The 21,873-nt window shown below is 43.9% G+C and overlaps 1 protein-coding gene across 8 annotated transcripts in view; it reads right to left on the bottom strand.

Moving 5' to 3' along the window:
* CHD8 (chromodomain helicase DNA binding protein 8) overlaps positions 1-15,969 on the bottom strand; it is a 63,905-nt gene extending 47,936 nt beyond the window's left edge. For 5 of the 8 annotated variants that reach the window (XM_083144893.1, XM_083144953.1, XM_083144938.1 and 2 more), the window contains exons 1-2: positions 15,824-15,969; positions 310-1,117 (exon numbers count right to left, since the gene is read on the bottom strand). In XM_083144893.1, the coding sequence (XP_083001019.1) occupies positions 310-987 (678 nt within the window). In that variant the 5' untranslated portion in view covers positions 988-1,117; positions 15,824-15,969. Of the gene's footprint in view, positions 1-309; positions 1,118-7,983; positions 8,194-9,654; positions 9,889-15,823 lie in introns of those variants that run through there. The other 3 variants (XM_083144920.1, XM_083144913.1, XM_083144902.1) reach the window with 3 other exon arrangements.
* Positions 15,970-21,873: the final 5,904 nt, after the last annotated feature.

The following is a 21,873-nucleotide window of genomic DNA, read 5'->3' as shown; positions in this document are numbered from 1 at the left end:
TAGAATTTATTAAGTATATTCTATTTGAAAAAAAAAAAAAAAAGGAAGAAGAAGAAAGAGCTATAATCTGATTCGTAGCTATAGAAAATTATCCACTCTTAAGAATGCATAACATATCTCCCCCAAAAATACAACCCTGAGTCTGGTCTTACAAATATGTAATGGTGCATCAATGGAAAGATGCAAAATAACAAAAGTAAGTAATCTTATCCCAAATACGGCCCGCCCCCTCCGTTACCAAAATAAAAAAATAAACTGAGAACAAAGAGGAAGGTCATACAGCATGCAGCGTTTGAATGGTTACTCTACCTGTTGTGGTGCAGAAGTCAAAGTAACTGCAGGTTTGATGTTTGTGTTGGTGTCTGTGCCAGCTGTAGGTGCTGAAGTGCGTACTGGCTGAAGAAGTAACTGTCTAACAGGTCTGACAGCCCCTGGTTGCCCTCCAATTCCTTGATTTGGAACTTTTGCTAGAACTGTATTGCCAGATACGATGGAAACTCCAGGTCGAAGTGGGGTCCCTGTTAACACCTTAGCAAAAGTAACTTTGCCTCCATTGGCTGACTGCCCGGAAGTTATAGTTTGGATTTGTGTCACAGGACAGCCACTCATAGTCATCCCTGGTGGAGCTTTTAGAATCATGAATTTTGGAGCTACTCCTCCCGATGTTGAGGTACCCATAAAGGGGTTTCCTTGGTTAAGTAGTTCTTGGTTTGTATTGGACTGGGAGGCCAATGCAGGCTCAGATGTGACAACAGCAGTAGGAATGTCCTGCAGGACTTGTGGCTCGGTTCTCTGCTCAATTCCATCTGCAACTGGTCGTTCTCTAGCTCTGTCTGTGGTGAGCTGCTCCAGAGGTTCCAGAACAGTACCCAAACCAAGTGCTTCATCCATGGTGTCTGGTTCATCTCGGGTAAATGAATCACCAGTTAGAGAATCCAAGCCAAATAGATTTGGATCATCAAAAAGGTCCATTATAGGGTCCGCCATATTTGAATTCTTTCTAATGTATAAACAGTGGGGAAGACTCGTAGCCTTCCCCAGGAACACAGAGCAAGTGGACTTCACTCACTCTTATAATCACAGATCGATGAAAAGTCAGAGGAGCCAGGATGATAGTCTGGGGAAAGAAAACGATAAAATATAGTAAACCGTAAAATATAATACAAAGAGCTTATGTTACTCTATTTACTTAGCGATGAGATGCATAATGTTGATCCATCTCTGAGCTTAAACATTTTAACTGTAAGTTGTGTGTGTTTTAATACATTTTCTAGAAAGCAACACACACTTTAGAAAAAAGCCAATTCAATTAGAAGAGGTATGTTTCTACGCACGGTTGAGATAGTGAAATCATTCTTTATTTTTGCAACAAAACGAGCAAAGATAACCTCCAAAAACATTACGCAGAAATAAAACATTTCATACTACAGGCATTTGTCAGGAAATTAAAACCAGCTCCATATGTAGGCAAGATTTGAATTACTAAGTTCTTCCAATATTTCCTCATTTCTTTGTCTTATTTAAAAGTACCAATTGCTACCTATTAGCACATTAAACATGTTACCTCAAACGTTAGGACCGCACTAGTCTAATCCTCACTTTCATGTATACAATAAATTAAACTCTACAACTATAATCCCGGTTTCAAATAAATGTGATCTTACATCCCACAATACAGCACAATGTACAGCTGATGTTCATAGCAAACATTACCAGCACATGCGGTAACAAAATCAAACATGCAATGTTGGGGCAGTACAAGAGCAAGATGAGAACTGCTATAGATGTACAAATTTCTAAACAGCAATATACCAACCTCTCAAATATCGCTATGGAATTTGGTTATCCCAAAATGATCCATACCGTCAGTAAAGGCCATAGTTTGGACATGTCTGGTGTAGTGGCTAGAACTCTTTCTCCCTTTTTGGGCCTCTGGGACCCCCATGGGGTCGGGATTGGAAGTCTTTGTATCTGTGAACCTAATCTGGACCCAAACAAGCCACCTCGCTTTGTTTTTGTCCAACAACATCTGAATACTTACCAGACTGATGACATATGTAAGAGTTCTCTATATCTAATAAATTTGAGGGGGCACACTTAGTACTACATCATCATCATCATCATCATCTTCTTTTATAGGTTTAGGAGAAAATTTTCACCAATGTTTTAGAATCAGACCTTTCTGGCTTGTACAAAGCATGATACAGTTTAACACCAGAGTAAAACAGGATATAGTGCTACATACAACTTGTGTGGATAATTCACTTTTAACTTTTACATTCTGAAGCTTAATTCACAATACAGAACCCAATGAGTTTAATCTCTAACCCTTGATGAAGTCTAGTTAATCTTTAAAAAGTGACATCTGAGGTAAGTGACCATAAGTATCTCACACAGAGACCACATTGGTAAGTGGTCTGTGTGTGGGGGTTTTCTTACTGCTGTGGTGCTAGTAGCAAGCACAGCGTTATCTGGGAAGCTACTCATGGGTAATCCTCTATACACTGAGCCCAACATCAATTAAGTGATGATATACTTGAAAAGATATTGGTGAAAAACAATGGTGAGGCATTATTTGCATGTGCTGCACAATGGGGTCCAATGTGGCCCCCATAATATGCCAATGCCTACATGGAGGATTCTCATTTCTTTCAAGATACTAATTTATATGGCAGAATCAAATTTTATTCCAGATACATTGACAACATTTGGACTGGAACTCAGCCTCAATTTATATAATTTACTGGGCCAAATGTATCAAGCTTAAAAAAAAAAGATAAAGTGGAGTGATAAACAACAAGCTCCTACCTGACATTTTTCAGAACAACCTATAGCATGGCAGTTATGAGCTGATTGAAAAAGTGAAGAAAAAAAAAGCCAAACTCGATACATCTGGCCCACTGAGATGTATAAAGTCTCTGGCAGTCCTATTAGGCTAACCTATACTAATCAATTCTGCTAAGTTGTAAGAGGGAGTAATCAATACTGACTTATAATGTAAGCATACTGATAAGAATACGCTCCTTCACTCATGAAGTGTCTATTCCAAAACACTGAAGTATGATTTGCCATACGCTCAGTTCATACGGGCCAGGAAGAATTGTTGTGATGCATCAAGGGCAGTAGAGAATATGGCCATGATTAGTAAAAAATGAAGTCAAAGAGGTTATAATATTGATAACTGCATATTTATGAAATCATGGAGCATGGTCTCCGTTAACTAACGATGCAAAAGAAAAGTCTTAATATTTGCATGGACAATATGTCACACAAAAAAAATAGGGGGGCCTAAACAGCAGTGGTTCCAAGCCCTGGTCCTCAAGTACCCCCTCACAGTGCATGGTTTCCAGTTCTCCACACAGAATCACAAGCAAAATAAATTAGCTCCACCTGTGGATCTTTTAAATGTGACTGAATACGGAATACACCTGGGCACATGCCGGGTGACCTGGCAAACATGAACTGTTGAGGGTTGGGAAGCACTGCTATAAAGGATTCAGATAACGACCTCAAATTTAAGAAACACGAAAATTATGCCCAGTTATACCCTAACAGAGTATATACTACTGGTTCTTGAAAACGGATGTCAACAATTTGGGTGTTACTAGTTCACAACATTTTTTGACACAAAAGAATGGCTACTACAAGTGTTTGCACTGCCTCACCTGCTGTTATTTAATCACAAGTGAAAAAAAAAAAAATTGGACAGTGCAACCTGCAGCACTCAAGGTATTGAAGGATATCGCTCATTATGGCAATACAGTTAAAAATATAAAAAAATGTGTATGCAATGAATGACTGATGCGTGCTCACATGGGTAGTTAATGACCCCCCCTCTGGCCTACATGCAGCTCATGACTGCATGCTCAGCTGGGGACCCTGTGACATCACTGAACGATTTAGATCAAGGGTGCTCAAACTATTTTGCTCTGGGACCCCATCAGAAAATAAAAATGATTACAGCACCCCAGCAAGTAGCTACTGAATGGCCGCCACATGTGTGGTCAGTGAAGTGCCTGCTTTTGTGACAGGGAGGCAGTGGGTACTGGGGGGGATGGAAGAGGAGAAGCAATGGGTGTTTACTTAATGAGTTATACCCCGTCCCCCCTCCACTGACACATTAGCCTGATGATCAGCAACAGAGCCATGACCCCATGCTGAGGTGGTCAGGACCCACAGTTTGAGAACTGCTGATCTAGATCGTTCAGGGTGTACGCATGGATGGTGTAATGGTTACCATTACTGCCTCACAGCACTGGGGTCATGGGTTTGATTCCCACCATGTCCAAAACTGTGCAGAGTTTCTACATTATCCCCATGGTTGTGTGGGTTTACGCCAGGTACTCGGGTTTCCTCCCACAATAAAAAAAATATATACTGGTAGGTCAACTGGCTGCCAACAAAAAAATAACCTTAAAATGAATGTGTGTGCATGGACATGTGGTAGAGAATAGAAGCTCCACTGGGGCAGGGACGGATGTGTATATACAACTACAGCGATGCGGAATACGTGTGCGCTGTATAAATAAAATTATAATATTCTTTGCATGGGAGTTCAAGGTCGATACTTGACGACATATCAAATGGAACAATTTGTCAAGTGTGTATGCAGCTTAAGCATATTGTTTATATGATTATCTGCCCATGTGGTAAGACTGACAGGACTCAAAACCACACCTAAAGATTTATCTGTCCAATCTCTGGTGGAAACAAAAATATGGTAATCTAATGTATGGGAGCAATCAACCATTTTCTCTCAAATGCTGGAAAACAGACAGTGGCCATTGAGACATATTTGTTAAAAGCTGTAAGATTTAATAAATTAATCCAAAAAAAATCATTTTTTTTTTAAATCTGTTTTCCAGCATTTGAGAGCAAACGGTTGATTGTCATTTGATACCATGCACTGCCAGATAGTTGTTCCCACCAGACAGATAAATCTGTAGGTGTGTATACAAGCTTTAAGGCCCCCATACACTATACGATTTTGGGACGATTTCATCCGATTTCGGCACTTTAGGCCGATAACCGGATGAAATCGCCCCAAAATCGCAGGTGTGTGATGTATGATCCGATCCGATGCGCGGTCCCGTGCGCATCGGACCGGATCAGGGAGGTCGGACGGTCAGCACATAAGATCATCCGACCTCCCTGTATGCTATGCATATGCCTGCCCACCTGTCAGGCATATGCATGCAGACACCGGGGGGCGGAGGAGCACGGCGGGCAGACACACTCACAAATAGCAGCGCTGCGGGACGGGACGCACAGTGGCGGCTATTAGATTTTTAAAATCCCTGTCAAATGACCGTCCGTTCTGTGATTGGCTGAGAGCTCTCTCAGCCAATCACAGAACGGCCGGTCATTTGACAGGTATTTTGAAAATCTAATAGCCGCCACTGTGCGTCCCATCCCATCCCGTCAGCGGGAGCAGGGGGGGCGGCGCAGAGTACCAGAGAGCCGGGCAGGAGAAGACGCTGCCAAGCAGCGCGAGTGGCGCCGAGAGCAGAACACTTAAAAAAAAAAAAAAAAACCATACAAACGCATAGGAAGCCATTGATTGGCTGAGACCTGAGATTGGCTTCCTATGCGTTTGTATGGGCTTTTTTTTTAAGTTTTCTGCTGCTCCCGAGTCCCGCCGCTGTCAGGCAGCGTCTTCCCTGCCCGGCTGTCTGGTACTCTGCGCCGCCCCCCCCCCTGCTCCCGCTGACGGCAGGGGCTTCTTACACGGCTCCCTGCGCCCCAGCATCACCGGCGCCCCCCTGCTCCTCACCGCCCGCAGCTCCCCGTTACATGTGGTAAATCGCAAGCGATTTATCACATGTAAATTTGGCACATCAAGTGTCAAATTGTATGTGAGCCTCCCGGGGAGCTGCCGGGCGGCTCACAGGAGAATTGGGTCCGACTTGTTCTAAGGACAAGTCGGCCTAATGTATGGGGGCCTTTAGAGAATGAATGGAAGCACCTAGAACAGCTATTAGATTGCCAATTAAAACCAGCCACAGCAAACAGTCTGCTGCAAATCATTTTGCACAAGCAAGGCATGTTCTTGCATCCTTGAGGTCTAGAATTATTGACCATATTCCTCCCAACAATAGATGTGGTTATAGACCTTTAAAATGACTGAGGTGTGAGTCCAGATGGATATAGAAGTTAGAAACATTGTCTCCTAAAGTTTTAAAGGAGTACTAGGGATTACATTTTTTTTTTTTTGTTGGTTTTGTGAATGATATTCCAAGATATGTTTATCTGTTATTTATTGTGTGTAATACTGCTGGTTACATTCTATTTATATGGACTATGACTTGTGACATTATTATTCTGTTTCTCACTTCCAACCTTTACATGAGCTATTTGTATATTGTTGCCTTGGATACGAAAGAATGGCTGTGACATCTTTGCTGGGCGCCGTGAGCTGGCTTTCGGTATATATGGATCCCCGTGGTGAGGTGGTGGTGGTGGTGGTGGTGGTGGTGTATATATATTTGAATATTCACATCTGACTCTGCCGCAATTGAGTTTACGATATATATTGCCTACCACATGTGAATTCTATGGTTAATTTTGTTGGGAGTCAATTAACCTACCAGTTTTTTTTGGGGATTGTGAGAGTAAACCCACATAAGCCAGGGGAGAATATACAAACTCCACACAGTTAGGGCTATTATGGAAAATGGACCATGTTTTTTTTGTTTGTTTTTTTAAGTGCCAAAAGGATACACTGTAGTTCTCTGAATCATATCTTCTATTGTTTTACCAACTCCTTAAGGAGTATTGCGAGACTGATGTTTTTACAGGTATTTAAACCAATCTGTATTGATGCACTGAGAAATCGGAGGATGTTAACTCCTTATAACACAGGAGAAATTGTTTTGCAAAATAGTGAAAGCAAGTTTGTATGCCTATAATCACATCTCCTTTTCCCTTTAGGGCAGGCATGTCCAAACTGTGGCACTCCAGCTGTTGTGAACTACACATCCCAGCATGCCTTGCCATAGTTTTAGCAATACCTAATAGCAAAACTGTGGCAAGGCATGATGGTATCTTTAGTTTCACAACAGCTGGAGGGCCATAGTTTGGCCATGCCAGCTTTAAGGCATCCGAAGTGTGTAATTTGAGTGCAATGAACACAAGTACATTTCTCACTGGGAAAATATGGTTAAAGAGCTAATCTGAGAACATGTAGCATTAAATTGTATTGTTTTTAGCTCCTTTCTACTGAAACAAATTGTCAAATCTCAAACAGATCACAACACCCACGTCTAGTTTGCAGAAACAGATATTATACTTCTGCAAATTATAAAATACTGACAGTTTGTAATATTTTGCCATTAAAAACTATACAAAAAGCCTAATAATTATATATCCAATAGACAGGAAGACATAGTGTACCACAAACATAAGGAAACAAATGAATGACCAGGATAATTCCAATTCTGCCTATAAACGTTACTGATCCAATCATTAAGACAAGAAGGCAGGAACAGCCTCAAAATGTGTTACACATTGGGGCAGATGTATTAAACCTGGCGAAGAGATAAACTGGAGATAATGTGAAAGGAGATAACACACCAGCCAATCAACTGTTATATTTCAAACACAGCTGATTGGCTGGTGCATCATCACCTTTCACTTTATCTCCAGTTTATCTCTTCGCCATGCTTAATACATCTGCCCCAATGTTAGGTAAATGGATATCACTAATATGTGTTTGCACAAAGACAACTACCACCTCACCGTTGAGTGGCCAGGTGTGAGTATACAGTACATATAAACAGACAAATAATGCAACCTACTGTATGTACATACGTTATCAGAAACCTGCACCCAGTACACACACACCAATGCTGTATCTATCTTGTCCTAATGTGCTTTTAGAATGAAATGTATTCGCTTTATAAAAAGTGAGACGAAAATTAGCTATTACTTTACACACAATAATAGTGTCTGTACGAAAGTGCACACACACATACACGTCCTTACCTGCCATTATGACATACTCCCAGTAGTGTATCGCTAAAACAAGAAATAGAGGCTACTGTCAGTAATGCCCTTACCTGCCCCGGAGGCTGTGTAATAACACGGTGTGCAGCTACACACACACAGGCTCCTGGCTACACACATGCTGCTGCTATACACTGAGCACTCTCCTCCCCATACAGGAACATACGGCGCAACCTAACGCACGCTTTGCCCCGCCCACTCACGGCCGTGCCGCCGCCGACACCGCCCTTTGCTATTGGAGGGCTTCGAAGTCAATCACGTGTACTGGCAAAGCACGGCATTAGGCTGAGATATTCGCTCCGCCCCCGGCATTAAGGCCTAGCCGTATCCAAGGTAGAGATGGGCAAAACGGATCTTTTCGCGGACCCGGGTCGACCTGGGTCGGTCGGCGAAAAGATCTAGATCCTTTGGGCGGCTCTGCGGCTCAGTTTGTGTAAAAAAGACAGTTATTTATGGTTTGAGTTAGTGTACCATACCTCCCAACATGACCCTTTCCAGGAGGGACACAATGCTCTGTTTCTGGACTTCCTTCTTAATGTTTGATTGTTATTACCTGTGTGGAAACACCTTTCTTATCCATTTACCTGTTTAGAACAGGTAATAGCAATCATTCGTTAAGAGGGAAGTCCAGAAACAGAGCAAAGTCGTAGGTCAGAGATGGGGAACCTTTGGCCCTCCAGCTGTTGTTGGACTACACATCCCAGCATGCCCTGCTACAATTTGCTATTTGGCCATGATAACACTGTTGCAGGGAATGCTGGGATGTGTAGTCCAACAACAGCTGGGGCCAAAGGTTCTCTAACCCTGACCTAGGTGGTGCACTTAACATAGATAGTCGTTTGGTCGACTGATCTAGGTCGACATTAGGTCAACAACACTAGATCGACATGCTGAAAGGTCGACGTGGAACAAGATCGACATGGTTATAGGTCAACATGAGGAAGGTCGACAGGTCATAAGGTCGACATGGGGATTTTCACTGTTTTTTGAGCCGACAGGCGGTATTTCATGCCCTACCTTCCACTAGGGCATGGAGTGAGATTATAATAGTGTGGCGAGCGAAGTGAGACACTGTGCCCAAAGCATTGCGAGCGATGCGAGGGTCCGATTCTCACTTCCAACTGTGTCCATGTCAACTGTGTTGACATTAGGGTCAAAAAACAGCGAAAACCCCATGTCGACCTTATGACCTTCCTCATGTCATCCTAACGTCCATGTCTACCTTTTCCCATGTCAACCTTTTCCCATGTCGACCTTTCTGCATGTCGACCTAGTGACTGTCTGACCAACGCTTGTCTGACGAACAATCCAGTTCCCAGGACCTGGGTAGAAGTCCCGTGTAAAGGGACACGGCGTGTCCCATTTACACTGCCGCTGACAGGGGTCTGACCCGCTGAAGACCCGGGGTTTTGCAGCGGTGTAAAAGGGGTATTAATTTGCTCGTTGCCAAGGGAGACCAAATTTGCTCATTGCCGAGCCCCCCCTCCCCCCCCCCCAAATGAAAGTTAAAAGAAGGCCCCCTCCCCCTCCAAATTAAAGTTAAATGTACTACACAGCCCAGCAAACAGAGATCTAGTAAAAAAAAAAAAACACATGTGCACTGCCTAATTTATGTCTGTGTGTCTGTGTGTTCATACTTCTACTACACACCTTTCTGTGATACTACTGGTGAACTCAGGTGAAGCAATCTTGAAATGCCTGCCAGTGCCAATGCCTCTGCTCTGCTCTGCTGTTGATGTGTAGTCACCAGACCTCCCTCAGGGCTTCCAGATTCAGAAGAATCTAGATCTGCACGTGACACAGCAGCAGCAGCAGCAGCACAAGCAGCCAATTAGAAGAAAATATCTCAGCTGCCAAAGGGGGCAGTGCTGAGCTCAAGCAATGCAATGTGCATTGTATTGTATGTAATGCTAAGCGAAACGGATCCGGATCACCATTTTGGGATCGGCGGCTCGCTCGTTCTTTTGATGGATCCGTTCAAAAGAACCGGATCGTTCGCGAACGACACATCTCTAATCCAAGGCAAGAGCGGAACCAGCCTCGATTTAGCCGGCTGGAGCGCCATGGAATGAATGAAAACCAGTCACTGAAAACCGATACATGGCGGTCTCCTACGACATCAGCTTCACACCGCGCTTAAGCGGTGAAAGTGAGCACCGGGCTCAAAGCGGAGGCCCCACACTGCTCACAAGGGGTTAACCAACCTCCACTTCTTTATGTGACCAAACCACACACACACAAATACCCCGAGACCTGGCAAACTGTAACTAACCATGCCAACCCACATTATTATAAACTAAAATGACATGAAGCACACATTAAAAACATATACTATGCTAGTTCCATAAATAAATACGAATTAATAATAGTTCTTCTACATAGAGTTTAGAGGCAGGCTGCATCTCATGGCAATATGGATGGCGTTGGCAGCCTATCTGCAAATAATGTAGTAATGCCCAATAGTGTTACCATAGAGCAAAAGAAAATCCTTCAACTAGGGATAACACGTGAGAAGTTTCAACTATAAAATATATGGGCTTTAACAAATTATTGTATGTGCAAGAACAGTGTTCACCAATTTTTATAAATGTAGGTGCCATCTTCTTACCCAAAAGATATACATTGTCTAGGAAAAGGGGAGTACTTTATGGTGGGTACCATAACAATCAAATTAGTTGAAACCATTTTTTGTTTTATGTATTTTAAAATGACGGTATCAGAAAAATATTGTATAATTATTGTAAGCTTGCGAGCAGGGCCCTCCTACATTTTGACTGTCTGTAAATACCCTGTTTTGTTTCACTGTCTGCTATTGTAAAGCGCAACGGAATATGCTGCGCTATATAAGAAACTGTTAATAAATAAATAAATAGGTTCATAATCACACCAAATATATTGTACACTAAATAGGGTTAAATTAAGTATTAAAATGATACAGAAAACTGTGATGAAAGAAACAAAATGTGATTGAATAAATACAGTGCATACCGTAGTATATTTTAAATGAAAGTTTGAGGCATTTTTGTGCGAGCAAGCTGTATTTATACAAAATTGTAACTGTAATCAGTTCTACTGTATCAAATCATCCTGAGTCAAAGACTCAGACATTGTTTCGAAAATTCTGCACAACAACTAATTTATGATACAATCTTAAACAGTAAAAGGTAAACAGTGCATAGACACGGTGTGATTTTGACTATGCAATTTCCCTTGAACTCCCCGTAGCCCAGAACCACAGATATTGACTATTGGTGTGTACACACGGTGAGATATGGCTTCCGATGTTGCCGATATAGTGAACATCGGAAGCCATATTGCATGCTTTTTTAGGTCTTGCAAGCCTGATGCGCTGCCAATGCGCGCTCCAGTGTGAGCGCAAATCGGCAGCCAAATAGAGAGGGCAGCCAAGACTATATAGTGCAGATCTGTACTATATAGTCTAAATTGTACCCCTCCATGCATGCCGTGTGATGAGAGTCCCGCTCGCATCGCACGGCATATCGTCCCAGTGTGTACACACTATATAAACACTTTGCGATTTTTAGTATGTACAATTTTGAATACACTGTACTATAGATTTGTACACTTTCTAGTCAAAATTGTGCTGTCTGCACTGTATTTTTTTTTTCTTGCGAAACCGAGGGTGCCCATTGGCATCACAACAGTGTTATATGTACTATATTTTCTACCGATATGAACTATTAGTCCATATTGGTAGTTCATATCACACCGTGTATATGACCCATTACACTTTCTGCACTGTAAATCATATAACAGATACACCACCGATAACCCAGAATCCTTGGTTCCGGTACTGTACTGGATTATCCATCTGGCAGGATTATAGGTGGTATCAGCAGGCATCCACAGCCTAACTACCACCCAAATCCTAATTTCCCTTGGCACCTGACCATTATATGATTGGTCACAAAACTATTTTTCTCTGGCTGTGGTATAGAAGAACTTCAGTATTTAGGTTGAGAGTCAATGTCAACATGCAGGAGTAGGCCAACAGAGGCAATGGTTGACAAGTAGAAACGGTCGACATCACAATGGTATTTGGGGACAAATCTTGAATGTTTGGTAATATGTAACCACCAACAGTAAAAAACACTATACCCTCACCACACTTTGGGTAAGATGGCTGACACAGCACAGGTCACTATTCCCAATCTAGTTCACATGAATGATAAATCAAACAAATGTTGGGAAAACATTAACATAATTGGACCTGCCAACCATATGGCATTGAATGTTGACCTAGACACTATCATCCAGATAACCTTTTCCCAACCCATTAAATTATAGGTAAAATGGAGAACCGTGTTTTATGAATATATCTTGTAACATTAGAACTCAGCATTTGTAGCAATATTTGAAAGAAAAGAATATGCCCCATCAGGTCTGTTCCAGCTTTATTGTAGAAAGTTAACCAGTATTAACCCTGAAACCCTAACACATTTTCATATAACTAATGGATATGAACCAGATTCACAGCACACCTGCATATAGCCAATGAGAAAAACACATTATTGAAATATGTACTTTACCAACTTAGCACAGAATTCCTGAAGCCCAGAACACGCTGTAATGGCCCACATCCTCACAAGCAACAAAAAAAAGTCACCTGCAGCAAGCTTTTATCCATCTACCACAGCCCTGCCCAACTGGCAGATGAAACGGGTACTTCATAATACACTTATAAGCCATCGGAAGTTGTCTGCAGGGAGGCCCCATCCAGTGACTACATTGGTGCTATTCTAGTGGACAATGCAAGGGAGAAGTATCACTGATCATATCAAGACCCTAACATAACTTACAAGCTGCCTGCAACAGGGTCCACTGATGCAAATAAATGGAGCCTATGCAGTAGATTATTCCAATTAAGACCAGCAACACACTAGGTATACCTGATCAGCAGAGAGGTTAGCTTAGATACCAGCAGCAAGAAGATGCAACAGATGGAAAGTCGAAATGTATTAACAGTTATGTCGGGTACACAACAGAACGATTTGGCCTCAAAACACCCAATTTAGATACAATCTTGACCGATTGTATGTAAATGGGTGTGGTATAACACACCGACAGTCGGGATTCCGACAGTCATTAGTCTGATGTCGGAATCCCGACTGCCCGGACTCAGACAGTGGGGGGGAGTGTAACGAAGCCCCTTACGGGCTCGCTGCGGGCCTATTTTATTCTCCCTCTATGGGGGTCGTGGACCCCCATGAGGTAGAAAACCTGCTGCCCAGTTGTTGGGCTTTTAGCAGTTGGGATTACGATGTCGGGGTAATGACTGTCGGAATCCCAACTGCCGGTGAGTCCTCTGACACCCATGTAAATTGGGCATGTTTTGGGCCATGTCTGATCCGATTCCGATCTGATGCGCAGCCCCGCGGGTCGTTTGGTTGTTTTTCAGATCCTACCTACAGCAGGTAGGATTTGAAAACTACCCCTACAACTGAGTATCAATTAGGATCAGATCGTATACTTCAACAGATCGCAAGATGATTGTACAATCTGCTCTCTCTCTCAATTGTTCTGGTGTGTAACAGGCATAATGCAGACTAATAAGCAAGATGCCATTAACATTGTTAATATTACTCTGAATTTCTGCGATATTGGGGACTGCAGAATAATGTAAATACTCATGGTCATATGCTTCTGTAAGACTTTATTTGCATCTCATGAGAGGTGCGTTAATAAAGAGTCTACAGTCCCCTTTAAAACTTCATTTTTGGGTCCAACCTGGGTCCCTGAACATGCGGTGTTATAGTTGAACTCGAGATATTGCCAGGGCTTCTCATCAACTGGTGTTTGGAGATTATGGGAGGTAAACATTTACCTGCAAAGAAACATCTGGAAGGTTTTTGTAATTTTTCCCCCAATATTTATTTTTTCCAGGCTATCCAATTTGGTTGCCACAAAAAAAAAAAAAAATCCCCCAAAAAACGTGTTTTCAGCAGCCACAGACCCATTTTTTGCAAGCAAATGGGGTTGCTTTCAGGTATATGTCCTCACCTGCCTGAAACAGGTGAAATAAAATAACCGACAAGCCGCAGCATGCACTGGCTTATCAGCTAGTCCCGTGTGAAGCAATTACCTGCGATCAATGATCGTGGGTAATTGGATACTCTCTTAAACCTTTTTCGAGCTCCCGTGGGTCAGCTTTCCATGAAATTTGAATGGGACATGGGCGATCTGTTCACACTGCCCCAAAACCTGGGTCCATCCTGGAAGCAACCCTGAATGCTATATGGGTTGGATTCCCAGGTCACTGGACCCGGGATTTAATTGGGGGCAGTTTCCCCACCAAGCTGCAACGGTGTTGTGAAAGGTAATATGTTGAAATCATCAACTGCTATATAACAGGGATTGGAAACTGGTTACATACCAGCACAAGAACTGTTATTCTACTGTATTAAAGCAAAGCATGAACAGGTCTGAATCATCAACCCACAAGCAGACTAAGGCACATTACACAATATAGGACATCAGTGGGTAACACCGAACGATATCCTTGTCTTGAAGAGAACGTTTGAAGACAATAGCGGAACTTGTGAGTGGTTGGCCCAGGTGCAAACATATAATTTGGGCCCCCCTCATCCACTCCAACCTAAGTTCACAATATGCCATACAGCAGTGGGTGGCACCTGCTGCACCAATGGTAGGTCCACCTTTGTTTGAAGAGCATTTATTAACACCGTTGAAAGCTTTTCTCCTAGGTACTTAATCAACAAGCCTATAAAGGCTAAATCAATTATGCATGATGTGCTGTCAAATATCGCTTGATATTCATCTGTGCACATAAATGCTTTTTACTGTAAACACTAACATTGCATGTTTTCTTGTACACCTCCATATTGCTGCCGATCTGGGACATCGCATCCATCACATAGAACTCTTAAGTAGGGTACACACCAGAACGATTTGGCCCCAAATGACCCAATTTAGAGACAATCTAGACCAATTGTATGTAAATTGGGCATGTTTTGGGTCATTTCTGATTTGATCCCGAGCCAATGCTGCCCCGTAGGTCGCTAAGCCGATTCTAATGGGTATGGGTCGCGATCGGATCGGGGAAAGGATGCAGATCGTTAGCTCCAAAGATCATGAGCGGGTTGCACGATCGTCCTATGACCTGCATCGTTCTTGTATGTACCCAGCATTAGAGGCCACCAAACTAGTGTGTCAACATTTTGACAAAGGCAGACAAAAGCTAAATGAAGTAATAGAGAATTGTGTTCATGTACAGCTTTTTTTATTTACTGTATTTTTTGGACTACCAATAAAGCATACGAAATAGCCCTTAAAAACGTGTATTAAAGACTTCCAATGAGAGCCACTGTGAGGGAGGACTTACAAGAATGAAAAAAAAAATAAATAAAACATGTGGGTTAAAATATACAAACTTTAATATCCTTTAGCATTCTACTATAACTAGGTGACCTGGATGCCTGCAGCCCACACATAGCAACAGGGAGTGAATGTTACTACCCAGTGACACTGCATTATGCACACCTTCCCTGACGCCCGTTCAACAGATACACCAACATGTAATATTTCTGCCTATAGAGCTTGATCATTGCCCTCCTGTTATCGTCTATGTCACCTAATACAGCCGCGATACACCGCGTTATGCATAGCTAGGGGTGACCTGGGCTGCCTGGGACCCACGGCGAGGAAGCTACTGTACATATATCATAACATAAATACATCCCGTGCCTATACCCGACCGGAGGACGTGCGTATATATACACTGGGATGCAGGATATTGCCGCGACAGATGTGACATCATACCCCACCCCCAATGTCTCACCTGTGACCCCACTCTGTGACGTCAACACCCCCGTCTCACATGTGACGTCACACTGTCCGGGTCCCGGCCGCTGTTGACCCTTTATGAGCTGGTCCCGGCTGAGCCGAGCATGGACGTGCTGTACGGTGCAGCTCAGCCTTACACAACTGCGCCTTACGTCACTACGATCTGGTCATTGATAGGTTCCAGGAGAACGATCCCTCCCCCACTTTATAATTCTATTGGTGCATGGCACATCAATCATACAGCATGGTGGCGTCAGTCACATAAAGCTAGATTGTGCTCTCCAGGAAATACCCACGGAAGAGGGCAGAGGGGTCCTTCGGGTTGGGCTGTCCCAATGAAGCCTGATTGGAAATCCACATGATTTGTGGTTATTATGCCAGAATAATAGGACACTTCATTCAGGAAAAAATATTTGTATACATTGTTTATAGTAGTACTTTAAAAGTAACAAATTATACCTGTCAATCTGCTTGCAATAATGCAAATATAAAATGGTGCAAAAAAAATAAAAAAATGCACTAGTTTAAGAATAAAAATGTTTCTTACAAAATTAAATATCTGCTTTGTAAAAAGTGAAAACCTCCAACTACACAATATTTATTGATAAAACTGGACACATACAAAACCTACACCCAATAATAATGATAGTAATAATTACGGATGGTGTAATGGTTAGCATTACTGCCTCACAGCGCTGAGGTCATGGGTTCGATTCCCACCATGGATCTAACTGTGCAGAGTTTGTATATTCTCCCCGTACTTGCGTGGGTTTCCTCTGGGTGCTCTGGTTTCCTCCCACAATCCAAAAATATATTGGCAGGCTAACTGGCTCCCAATAAATTAACCCTAGAATGTCTGTGTGTGCGTGTACATGTGGTAGGGAATATAGATTGTAAGCTCCACTGGGGCAGGGACTGATGTGAATGTTCAACTATACTCTGTAAAGCGCTGCGGAATATGTATAATATAAGAAACTGTTAATAAATAAATAATAGTAATTCTTCAACATTATTTATATGGCATCACAAAGGTTCTGCGATGCCTAACAAAGGACCTGATTTAGACATGCTTGCTAGGCTGTGTATATTGGGAGCCTAGCGAGCAGGTTAACTCCGCCCCGGTGAACGCAAACACACACCCTGCCCGAATCGCTTACACATCCACTCACATGTGGCCACACGGATTCAGTATTGAATCCCGGCGGTCGGGATCCCGGCGTTCGGAATCCCGACAGCCGAAATGCCGACAAGGGGGGGACGTGGATCGCCACGCAGCGCGCCCGGTGCCTCGCTACGCTCGCCACGCTATTTTATTCTCCCTCCAGGGGTGTCGTGGACACCCCAGGAGGGAGAAAGTGTCGGCATTTCGGCGGTCGGGATTCTGAACGCCGGGATCCCGACCGCCGGGATCTTAACTGCATCCCGGCCACACATAGGAGAAATTATTCAATGGTTACTCACCATCTAATGATTTTTCCTCTGTTCGCAGCTGAAAGTAAGCCAGGACTTACTTTTCAGATGATTTCATTTGTACGGAGATGATAGTTTGGAAAGGCGATTACAAAAGGTGAGAGGGCCCTGCTTGAGAAAGTGTGCAGAGGTGCCCTGCATCGGGCATGCTGGGTACCTGTGCTTGAAAAGCCGGGTGCAGGTCAGTTGTGTCCTCACCAGGGAGCACGTCAGATGGTGCTGGGGTAGGGCGAAATATCCCGCTACCGGAGGGGCTTTGGCGATGGGCGTCCGATGAAGAAACTACCTACTGGTTCCTGATGGAGGACTTGCATTGGAAGTGGATAGTGATGAAGAAGTAGAATTACAAATTTGTTGCCAGATCGGCCAATAGGAAATGCCTGTGGCTTGTATTTGAACATGGCACCAGTCACTAGCCAATTGTGTCTCACAGGATGGCAGTCAATGGAGAACAGCCGCGACTAGCCAATCAGGGCTGAAAGGAGAAGAGCCCCAGCGGAGGAGGAAGTCGTGGGAAAAGACAATGGATGTGGGAAGTGTGTATGGGCCTTTACTCTCTCTTCGGATTCAGTATTGAATCCCGGCGGTCGGGATCCCGGCATTCAGAATCCCGACGCCGGAATCCCGACAGCCGAAATGACGACAAGGGGGGGACGTGGATCCCCCCCCCCCCCCCTTGCGGGCTCGCTGCGCTCGCCACGCAGCGGGCCCGGTGCCTCGCTACGCTCGGCACACTAATTTATTCTCCCTCCAGGGGTGTCGTGGACACCCCAGGAGGGAGAAAGTGTCGGCATTTCGGCGGTCGGGATTCCGGCGTCGGGATTCTGAACGCCGGGATCCCGACCGCCGGGATCGTAACTGCATCCCCTCTCTTCATATGTTACATTTGCCTCACCAACAGTGCACATGGATTTGTCCTTTATTGAAAGATTTTGGTTTTGAGATGGGGGGATCCCGATGGTCAGTATCCCAACGTCGGAATCCCGACTGCTGGTACTTAAGCGAATAACCTTAAGCTATCCTTAAGCGAATAACCCCTTTAAATTTGATTCTACTGTAATCAGATGCTGCACAGAAGATGGTTAAAGTAGTCAAATCTGAAGATGACCAGTGAGTGGATGAGGGAAATATTTTTTTGGGATGGTAATGGCAGGACTGTGAAAGGTACTGAATGTGTGATTAGAAGGAGATGGAGGAGTCAAGGATGACTCCAAGACAAAGGCCCTTATTCTGGTTGGTGCGGTAATGTCCCCGTGCGGTCGGTCCGCCGATGTTTAGTGTCTGCGCATGTGCAGAGGCGTCTCTGCGCGTGTGCGAACGGGACGCACGTCGAAATTCCGCATGAAATGTGTACACTACGAACAGGGGGTGGAGAGGGGCGTGAAGGGCTGTTTGGGCTCATTAACATATGTTTACACCCCGCGTTTCATGGGCGTTCCCATGAAAACGCTGGGCGTACGTATGGTAATGCGGTCGTGACGCACGTGTAGGGGCGGACATATGACATTGCCGGATGTCAGCTGCCCGCCCAGATCCCTGCTTTTGCACTGAGAAATGCCTGTGTGGTCTGAGGTTGCGGGAGCTGCCTGACCACTCGGTCCTGCATTCGATGGTCTGCGACCATCGAATGATGGGGGAGGTTCCCTGAGATGGAGGAGGTGTATTCATGAGAAATACACTTGCGGTCCGTTCGGACAGCTTCTTACCGCATTCGGACGGAGTGAGCGATCCGTAGGAAAGGCGGGGTTTAGGACGCACGGTCCTGCCCGCATATTCGGCTCCGTCCGCACAGACCAGAATAAGGCCCAAAGTGCTGAGGAGATAGTTGTGCCATCAATAGATAATTAAATTGTAAGATGTGATGTTATGAGGAATGATCAGTTTAGTATTAAAAAAGTTGAGTTTAAAAAAGGGCTTGATATAGAGAAAATGCCTTTAAATTATATACACGATGGTATATGACACCTACGAGGATATCTCGCATTTATGCAAATGCATCTGATCTATGTTGGAGGGAATGTGGAATGAGGGGTACCCTGCTTCATATTTTCTGGGAATGCCCCAGAGTGATAGGAATATGGAAATTTATCCATGAACTAATATCAAATATAATAGGATCACTTGTCCCATTTACTCCGGGATATTACCTTCTTCCCCAAAATATGCCTGATATATCAAAACCCACACCGAAACTTATTTGGTTTATGATCGGAGCGGTTAAAATTAAAATTTCCTTTCATTGGAAATCCCAAACTATCCCATCGAAAAATGCAATATTAGCAGCAATATGGGATATATACCATATGGAATATATTGCGAGCATAGTGGAAAATAAATCAACAAATTAACAACATAATAGGCAATAGAATAAAATAGGCGGTAAAAAAGAAGGTGAAGAGGTTAGAAATGTAGCGTTTAAGAATTAAAAGATTGTATACACAATGTAAAAAGAGTGATTAGGTATTTTAAGCAGTAGCTCCCCATTTCCTGTACCCTCCTTTTCCCTTTTTTTTATTTCTGTTCTTACCTTCTCCTATCCATAATAATGTAGATATCTATGTACCGTGTTTCCCAGATAATAAGACACTGTCTTATTTTTTTTTTCCTCTCAAAAAAGACCATAGGTCTTATTTTCGGGGGAGGGCTTATTTTAATAGACCCCACATTCTTGATGGCCCCAAACCTTTCCACATGCCCCCACATTCTTGATGGCCCCAAACCTTTCCACATGCCCCCACATTCTTGATGGCCCCAAACCTCTGTTTGCTTACCGAGACAGCCAGAACTGTATTGATGGCCCCTGTGTGCTGTCGGCGCTGTGTGCTGTACAGGCTGTACTGTTCAGCAGCCGCGTGATGTGCGCGGCGTGATGTGCGCGGCGTGATGTGTGCGGCGTGACGTCACGCCGCGCCTACCGCAATGCATCCCTGGGAACGGGAGCCGCGGTATTATCGTACAGGTACAGGAGAGTTGAGCGGGGCTGAGCGGGGCTGAGCAGGGCTGAGCAGGGCTACATTTTAATAACTTTAATAAAATCTATGGGAAAATTCATAGGCCTTATTTTCGGGGGAGGGCTTATTTTGGACAAATGTTCCAAATCTGGGGTAGGGCTTATTATCGGGGTAGGTCTAATTATCGGGGAAACACGGTATGTACATTTAATAAAGTAGAGAAGTAGAGATGGATAAGTTAAAAGGTAACACGATCCGGAGCATTTATGGTGCCCATATACTTGCAAGATATGGCATATGATTTTGATAAATTGCAGCGACAAATCGCATGGATCATATTCCAACCCATGTGTCACCTGTCGAATGTTGCATCAATAGATATGTGCTGCACATAATATTTATTGAAATGCATGTGCGATCGCATGTGTTTTTTTAACTACACTGCAATGCGATCCGCAGGCAGGAGGGCTGGAAGGCGTTGGTGTATTGGAGCGGGCCACAGGAGGGCTGGCAGGCGGCAGTAGTCAGTGGCAGGCGGCAGAATTTGAAACAACATTTCAAAACACTGGGTGGCCCTATGATTGGATGAGAGAGAACTCTCATGAATGAGAGGCCTCTGATTGGCATGAGAGCACTTTCAGACAATCAGATGGCCACTCAGAATTTTTCAAATTCTGCTGCCCGCCGCCTGCCAGCCCACCTGCGGCTTGCTCTGCTACACCGAAACCCGCCAGCCCTCTTCCAGCACCCCATTGGCACCTCACATGGTATGCAACATCGGGTGCTGGAAAAAAGCACTTAAGATGCGATCGGACATTACATTGCGATGTCGCATCGCATCCCATCGAACAAGTGTATGGGCGCCATTAAAAGCACTTTCCTACCTTTTCAAATGCTCCTCCAGGCTTGCTGTATTCACAGAGCTTGCTCCATTCTGCTGCAGTCCTGCACACCTCTTTACTGACAGCAACCTCTGGTCTCAGTACTCCAGTGTCTGGATTCTGTGCCTTAAGTTGGCCATATAACTAAAGATGTATTGTCCGATCTGGCTGGTTGGAACAAAAACCTGATAATGGATGAGAACAAATGACAGTTAACCATTTGCTTTGAACTGCCAAAGATACATTCAGATACTACCAGGTTTTTGTTCCAAGCAGCCAGATTGGACAATCAATCTGTAGATGTATGGCCAGCTTACTTACAGGCCTGCTACTACCAGGCCATATTTCCCTCCAATACACAGATATAGGCAAGGCCATCTTGGTCTCTGTCGCATGGCACTGCAGCCAACCCTGCAACTCCAATCATGACATCATTCCACTGTAGCCTATATGCTGTCCAGAGACACTATAAGAATGATGGGAACACTTTACTAACTGGCCAGTTCAATGAAGTCTACAGTCTAGCTTCATTAATCATCGATCTCCATCGGCTCCAGCCAATCTCCTATGAACCGATGGAGCGTTGAAACATCGATGATGATAGGATGGTGATACGATGGTGAGCTGGAACACACCGGAGAGACAATGGTGAGCTGGAACACATTGGGAGTGTCCAGCTCACCATTGTCTCTCTGGTGCGTTACAGCTCACCATCCTATCACTCTCAATGATCCACGATCTCC

Source organism: Crinia signifera, chromosome 1 (genome assembly GCF_055691185.1).
Source record: "Crinia signifera chromosome 1, ASM5569118v1, whole genome shotgun sequence".
Classification (NCBI taxonomy): domain Eukaryota; kingdom Metazoa; phylum Chordata; class Amphibia; order Anura; family Myobatrachidae; genus Crinia; species Crinia signifera.
The sequence above is the reverse complement of the archived record's forward strand: the minus strand, read 5'-3'. Positions and strand labels throughout refer to the sequence as shown.